Below are 7,379 nucleotides of genomic sequence, written 5' to 3'. Positions count from 1 at the left end.
TTTTATGGAGAGAAAGCTTTAAAAAAAGAAAAGCATGCTTTAAAAAGCGTGCAACTAATTTATTAACTCACATCAAGGAAAATATTAACATGCAAACACATATTTTGTGTGTATAAGGTGCACCTTAATAGGATCTATAAAATTAGTTTTATTTCATTTCGAGTTCTATTAATTTATCCATGATTTTAATAAAGTTCACAAGAATAAAGTGAACATGTTGGTTTCCTTGTAAAATCAATAACTAATTCATCAGAGCTTCAATTCCAGTGAAGGTTTCCTTCTAACATGATCTACATGATAAACGTATTTATACTCATGAAAAAGTTGTATATTTTTTTGAGAAAATTTATTTGTTAAAACTAGTTAAATTCATAGTTAATTATTTGCTAATAAAAAATCAGTAAATCAATTTTTTAGTCCTATTATATGATCCTCTATCTTCTAGAAATACATAAAATCATAAAATAGTTCTTATAACATACATGATTGAGTAAATATGTTGCAACTAGATTAATTCATAACTAATCCATCATACTTCCAAAAGTAGTGAAACCACTTTTATTAGTTTACTTAAACAATGTTCTGTGTAGAAAAAATAATGGTAGACATGAAAAAATTAATTGCAATGCTTTTTCTTAACATTTTCATTTTATGCTTGTGAACTTTATAAAAATTACAGAGAAATTAATAAAAACTTTAAATGAAGTGAAACTAATTTATAGATCCTCTTACGGTACACCCTATATATAAAAATATGTGTTTGCAAATTAATATTTTTCTTGACGTGAGTTAATAAATGAGCTGCACACCAAAGCATGTTTTTTATTTTTCCCAAGCTTCATCTCCATGAAATATAATGCAAAGGATATTATTTTTATTTTTTTTACAAAAGGTTTTAGAATTGTCTCTAGTATTTTAATTTTTTTATGATTTTTATGATTTTTTAATTTATTTTTTGATGCCACGCCAATAGAACGCTATCAACAGGGATGCTGAGTTATCGCCACATAGGACGATACTATCATCAAAATCAGTTAAACAGGTAAATTATACCGATTTAAATAGTTGAAGATGTGAGATATCTAGTTTTGTAGTTTGAAAGGATAAACAGAATCGAGCAATAGTTGAGAAAAAGAATTTAGACTTTTTTTCTTTGTGGAATGGTTTGGTTCGATTTTAGGCTGATTCTTAGCCCATTAGCAGGCAACACCGCGTGGATATCTCATCCAGCCTTAATAGTTTAGCTAAAACCGAGGCATCACACTAAACGCGTTTTTGAGGGCTTGATTAAATTTGAATTAAAGTTGTTAAGATAATTATGGATCTGTTTTTCAATATATTTTAATTTTGTGAAGTAATAGCAGAATTTTGTTTTTTTAAAATACAGCACAAAATTTGTGAAGCCAGTTCGGACCCTTCGAAAAGTAGTTTTTGGCCGGTGCCCATTTCCACTCCCAGGCCCCAGCACCTGAAGGCACTGAAAAAACAAAAAGGAAAGGGAAGAAAGGCAAGGCAGAAAACCCACCTGCAATATAGGAATATTTAAATTTGCCACCCCGAAGTAGAGGAGCTTGCTCAAGAAGCGAGGGCCAGATCCCTCGATTCTTCTTCCTCCTCTCCTAGAAAGAAGAGAGGGATTAGAGATCCGTGCCTGCAATTTAATTTGATTCAGTTCGGTTCGACTCAATCGATATGGTGGTGGTGGAAGAGGAAGAGGCTGCTGTGGGCGTGGACTTCCTGGAGTGGCTGGGGCCGGACACCTCCGCCATCGTCTTCACGCTGCTCCGCGATCCCGCCGACCTCGCCAACGCCTCCGCCGTCTCCCGATCATGGCGCACTCTCGGTCTCCTCTCTTCTCTTCCCTAATATTTATTTATCCCCTCCTAGAGATGCGTAGATCTGGATGGATTCATCCCATTCATTCTGCTGCATCCCTCTCATCTTTCTTGTTTGCAATCTCATTTATTTATTTTTCTCCTGTCTTTCTTGCTTGCAATCTCATTTATTTATTATTTACCATCGCTTTACCACGCTAATGGAAATAATTCGATTTCCAAACTGCCTGTCATCCAGTCATGGCGGTTCACTTGAGCAAGATACAGTGCCTGCGAGCTTGTCCCGAGGTCTCCAGCTTCACCCGTATTGAACAAGTAATAACTTCTGCCAATTGTAGCAATTATGGAATAAACGAAGATGCTGGAGCAAATGCTGCTGCTGCTGCTTCTGCGTTGGAGAACCACAAGAGAGATCACAGGGTTTACATGCATCTCGCTCACGCTCTTCTCTCCCCTTACACTAGCAAGGACTGCATAGCTCGCTGCATAGGCGCATCCAGCACCGATAATTTCCCACAAGAGAGAATACAAAATACCCTTGAGCCGAGGGACCATGTGCATATGATGCCATCTTATTGGTCCAGTGGGGGCCAAAGCAATCCCAGCGTCCCGGAATGTCTTGTATACAGGCTTTGCTCAGATCTATGCCTCATTGATGAAATCAAGATACGGCCATTTAAAGGTGTGTGTGATCATATTTACTTCCTTTTGTATATGACAAAAGCTTTGGTGCCTGCTACTAATAATTTCCTGCTATTCAGCGTTTTTCCAACATGACCATCCGATATATTCGGCACAGTACGTTCGCTTCCGGATGGGCTGTCCAAAGTCACCTCTACAACCTGAAGATCTTGTATCCGATGAGAACGAAGGGCAGCTGACCGCTGACGACAACTATATCTGGACTTACACATCTCCAGAATTCCCAATGTTGCAGGTTGGCTCAATATATCTGCTTCATTTTCTTTTCATATGTATTGTTTTCCCTCTTGAGCGTGAATTCATTCATACAGTAACTCTGCAAATATAGATCGTAGAGTTCATCTAGACCAAGAGCAGTCTTTGTAAGTTTGGCATGAAGAAACTATATTTGCAGTTCTAGTTCTCTTCAAGAGCTAATCTCATACAGCAGTTAAATTGGTGAACACATTTGCAGTTGTGTCGTGTAAACTGTTTTAAGTAAAATGATTCATCATGTTCCAGGAGAATGTTTTGCAAACTTTTAAGCTACCACGCTCAGTTTTATGCATTGGCGGAGTAGTGAAGATTGAACTTCTCGGGAGGATTCAAAAACAGGAGGAGGATGGTTTGTACTACATATGGTGAGTGCTATGGCCTTTCGCATTATGTGATGAAATACTGACCGAATATTGATGGATGGTATCCTTTTTTTTATGCAGCGTGTCCCATGTCCAAATGTTGGGGAATCCGCTGTCGCGGGAGTTAGGGGTAACTCCTTGTGAGAATGGTCTAGTCCTCAAGTACTATCTGGATCCTGAATCATCAAGAGATGACGGTCGCAGCCGATCCAAATGGCACAGCTTTGAAGCGAGATTCTGGCAGGCATTAACTGGTCAAATAATTGGATTGAATGAAGAGCTGCTGAGCAGGCTGTTGGGCCCTCCATTGCAATTCGTGACGGAAGAGGACGATGAATCGGAGGAGGGCACTTGCCCCTTACCTTAGAAGGGGCTCTGGCATGCAGCATGTTATGTCGCAAGCAACTTTATAGTATGTTCATCCCAGACTACTGCCAGATTGTTTCTTTCTTTTTTTACCTTCGGCCTAAATTTCTTCTTTTTGTTCCTTTTTCTGTGGAATAAGAGCGTGTCTGTGACAGAGATGAGATGATGTCTCCAGAGTTGAGATGCACCCATGAATTGAAACATATAACAGAGTACTAGTAGTAGCAGACTTGAGGCTTGTGTTGTTTATTTGTTGGAAATATTGTGCCATGTGGTGCATAAATATTTTGAGGAAATATAGTATAGTGGCTTCAATATAGAACAATATAAAACATATTTTGAGGAAATATGGTATCATAAATAGGAATAACTTTGACAGTGCTACAGTGTTGTTAACTGTGCTTCCTTGGTACAATATCAGTACATTATCTACAATCTTTTGTGTAATTCTTGGAGGTTAAACATTGAATGTATCCTTGAATAAACAAAACAAGCTGGATTTATGTTTTTGGTAAATGAAAGTTTGAAGCAGACTTATAATTGAACTGAAGGAAATTTTGAGGTATGGGTATCTGTAGTTGATCAAGAACTACAACCCCAAGCCCTTGCAGTAGGTGTCTTTGGGATGGCCCTATTCATGGGATTTCATCATCTAAGCCTGGTAAGTAAATAATGGAGTTTGTGAATTCTTTGCAGCCTGATAGGTCCTGAGAAGCCTGTTCAGTTTGTCGGCTTGTACTTGCATTGTGCAGCTCTTCAGTCATTTAGTCAAGAAGATTACCGATTTTGGTTGCTTTCTAAAGGTACAATAACAAGGTAGACATTATCTTCTTACCTGAGGAATTTTATTCAAGACTATTTATATAGCAATATCAGGACTGTGGAGGATATGTTGTCTTTTTCTTAGCTATCATGAATCAAGCAGTTTACACTAGCAGTGTGTTTATCAATGGGGCTCATCAGGTGCTCCTTCATTCCTGAAGGTGATTGTGTGCACCGTCCACACAAAGCCAATTTAGTTTATGTGTATTTCTAGCGAATATGGCTGATTGTTCTTTTGTAATTTTCGTGAGTTCTGAACTTTGCATTGGCTTGTTCTACCTTCTGAATGGTTACATTACTTGTGTCGTAGAGAAATAAAAGCATATGTAACTTATTCTTAACATTCTTTGGCCCCCATTGGGCACGGTTGGAATATTCGTTATTAGAAAATGTGGTAGATGATTTGGACTACAGATGTTGTTGTACTCTGCAGTTTTTGTAACATAATAATTTATCTTTCTATATAGTGCAGACATTAGCCACACTGCTGAATTGATAGTCATCATCCTTTTGGCATGAACTATGGTAGAAGCATCAATAAGGGGAATTAACGTGAGCGTTAAGTTCAATTCTGGTTTGTTATGACAAATACCTATTGAAATGAAGTAAAGAAAGGGGGTTTATTTTAAGCTTGTTCTTGCATTGTACACCTCTCTCATTACTCATTAAATTGAGAACAGTGCCTGTTTTTGCCTCTTACGAAAATGGCAAAAATTACTGAGATCTTAATCTTCTTATCTGATGAAGTTCATTCAAGATTACCTGATTACCTCGAGGTAGTTTTATCAGGAGCATATGTTGTCGCTCTCAAGTATGATGGATGGAGCAATTTGTCCAGAAGACTAGAAACACATGCAGATGGCAGTGTGTTAATCAATTAGGCTCATCAGGTGCTGCTTCATTCCAGATTGCAACAACTTGACAGCTGCTGATAAATTTGCAAAATCATCTAAAAAATCAGGAGCTCCGTCTTCAGTTCAGGCAACCAACCTCTTATCAGAGCAGAGCTACAGTCGACGGCGGCGTCTGCAGGTAGAACTCCAGAGTGGGAGAATTCGACCTCCTATTCTTCCTATTAAAGAATCTGCATTTCTGTTACGTTCCAACACAGGATACAAGTGTTCAAGGGTAATCCAAACACTAAAAATGTAACGATTAGACAGATTTGAGAGTGGAAGTAGCATGCAATCGGAGGTAGGGCAGCAAGAAGAGCAGAAGATACAGGAGATACGGTAGAGTCCAGAGGAGGAAGACAAAGGGCACGTTTGGATCACTGCCCACGCTAGCCCCGCTGAAACATTGGCTCGCCCACACGCTTCGGTTGGAGTTGGGATATCCTCCAATAATTGCTTGTCTAGCCCCATGTTGGCGTCAGGATGCTATTTTCTCGCCAACTCGCGAGCGAAATGCGAGCACAGAAAACCTCTGCCAAAAAGTCGTCTCGTTGAAGTCCAACCCGGTATCACACATTAGCCGGTCCATGACAACTTCAAGAGAACTTAGGCGATGGGGTGGGATGGAACGAATTTATTTTGTTTTTAATTGTTTGGTTAGAGTTTAGTGGGATGGGATAGTTCTGAATCAGAGAATATTCTTCAAAGATTCGGGATGGATCCGTTCCAGAAAAAAGACTGAACGCAGCCATCCTACTTGGGACGGGTCACTTACGGTGGGCCCGAAATCTAAAATAGAGTCGTTCCATACCACCCATCAAACAAACATCTGATTCCGGACCATCCCATCCTATCTCTAAATACATAAATAGAATTATCCCATCCTACCTCGTTCTCCAACCAAACACTACCTTAGAGAGTGTCATCACTCTACACTCTAGAATATTCAGATGTATCAGCCAATCTCATCTTGGAAATGTCCAGTTTTCAAAACTTTATGAAACATATATGCCAATGTTGCAGAACTGTTGTGCTACTATTATAGATCAACTGATCAATGAATTGTCCCAAAAGGGGCGTTTAAGCTTCAAAATAAAGGTTACTTACAAAATCCATATATTCTTAGAAAGTCGTGTCAATCACTGATGCTGTATCCTGGGGTCATTTAGCTTTCATTCTAATAGCACCCTTTCATAGTTTGTAGCCAGCGATCCTTGCTTGCGTGGCGATGCTGTAAAACTCTTTTCTCGGGCCTGTGCCCTGTTTGGATGTATGTTTTATTGTTAGCAAACTTTTATACGTTGGATGGTTGAATGTATGAAATGTCCACTTTTCTGCAAACTTTTTATTCCTGCTATACAACATTTAATGTTAGTCTAGACAAAAATTCCTTTTTATGCACACTTTGCCTGTATTTCGTATAATAATGGACACGCATGCAGTACAGTCTACTTTTTTACAAGTAATGCTATGGACTCATTCATTATAAATTAGCATCAAACTTAATAGGGACAATTGCAAAGAAATCATTATTTTTGGTGTTATTGCAAGCTTGCTATTTAAAAAATTACAAAAATACCATTAAAACTGTCATTCGAGTGATATCCTTGCAAAAAATAAAACAATCAGGAAGGTATTTGTAAATACCCCAACTTAATAATATCATAGTAAAGGGTAGCATCATAAGTAGGGAAGGCTTTGACACTGTCGCAGTGTTACTTTTACCAATTATATTTGCCAATATAATTCAATCATCTACAATCTCGTGCATAATTCCAGGATGCTCATGTGCTTTAAAATATAGTTAAATAAAAGTATGATTTTCTTATTCATATTTTCAGTTAAGGGAACAAAATTATGATAAAACAATTTGAAAATTATGAGAAATTTGTACTTTTAGTTGATCAAGCACTGGAGTCCTTGCGGCAGGTGTGATTTTTTTATGGCCTTGTTGACCAATAGCTGATTCGAGCATAAGAACATAGTATTGACGTTTGGAATCAGCTTATTTTATTGAATGTGGTTAAATTAGGATTTACTCTTTTATTTCTCTGCCTTCAGATTAGTTTATGTCTATTCGTGTGTGACTTTTTCTGCTGTATATTTGTGTTAATCTAATTAAGATTATTTGGTTACGCAGAAAC

The 7,379-nt window shown here is 38.0% G+C and overlaps 1 protein-coding gene across 2 annotated transcripts; it reads left to right on the top strand.

Annotated features, from left to right (window-relative positions):
• The first annotated feature begins 1,492 nt into the window (after positions 1-1,492).
• LOC133896045 (F-box protein At4g00755-like) lies at positions 1,493-4,828 on the top strand. 2 transcript variants are annotated; one of them, XM_062336560.1, is made up of 6 exons: positions 1,493-1,843; positions 2,074-2,517; positions 2,597-2,772; positions 3,039-3,157; positions 3,236-3,566; positions 4,217-4,828. In XM_062336560.1, exons 1-5 carry the CDS (start codon positions 1,693-1,695, stop codon positions 3,519-3,521), a joined length of 1,176 nt encoding a protein of 391 aa, XP_062192544.1. In that variant the 5' UTR covers positions 1,493-1,692; the 3' UTR covers positions 3,522-3,566; positions 4,217-4,828. The 2 variants fall into 2 exon arrangements, with proteins under 2 accessions (XP_062192544.1, XP_062192543.1); XM_062336559.1 differs by lacking the exon at positions 4,217-4,828 and having other exon boundaries at positions 1,494-1,843; positions 3,236-3,867.
• The last annotated feature ends 2,551 nt before the right edge of the window (positions 4,829-7,379 follow it).

The sequence above is a fragment of the Phragmites australis genome, chromosome 16 (assembly GCF_958298935.1).
Source record: "Phragmites australis chromosome 16, lpPhrAust1.1, whole genome shotgun sequence".
Classification (NCBI taxonomy): domain Eukaryota; kingdom Viridiplantae; phylum Streptophyta; class Magnoliopsida; order Poales; family Poaceae; genus Phragmites; species Phragmites australis.
The sequence above is the reverse complement of the archived record's forward strand: the minus strand, read 5'-3'. Positions and strand labels throughout refer to the sequence as shown.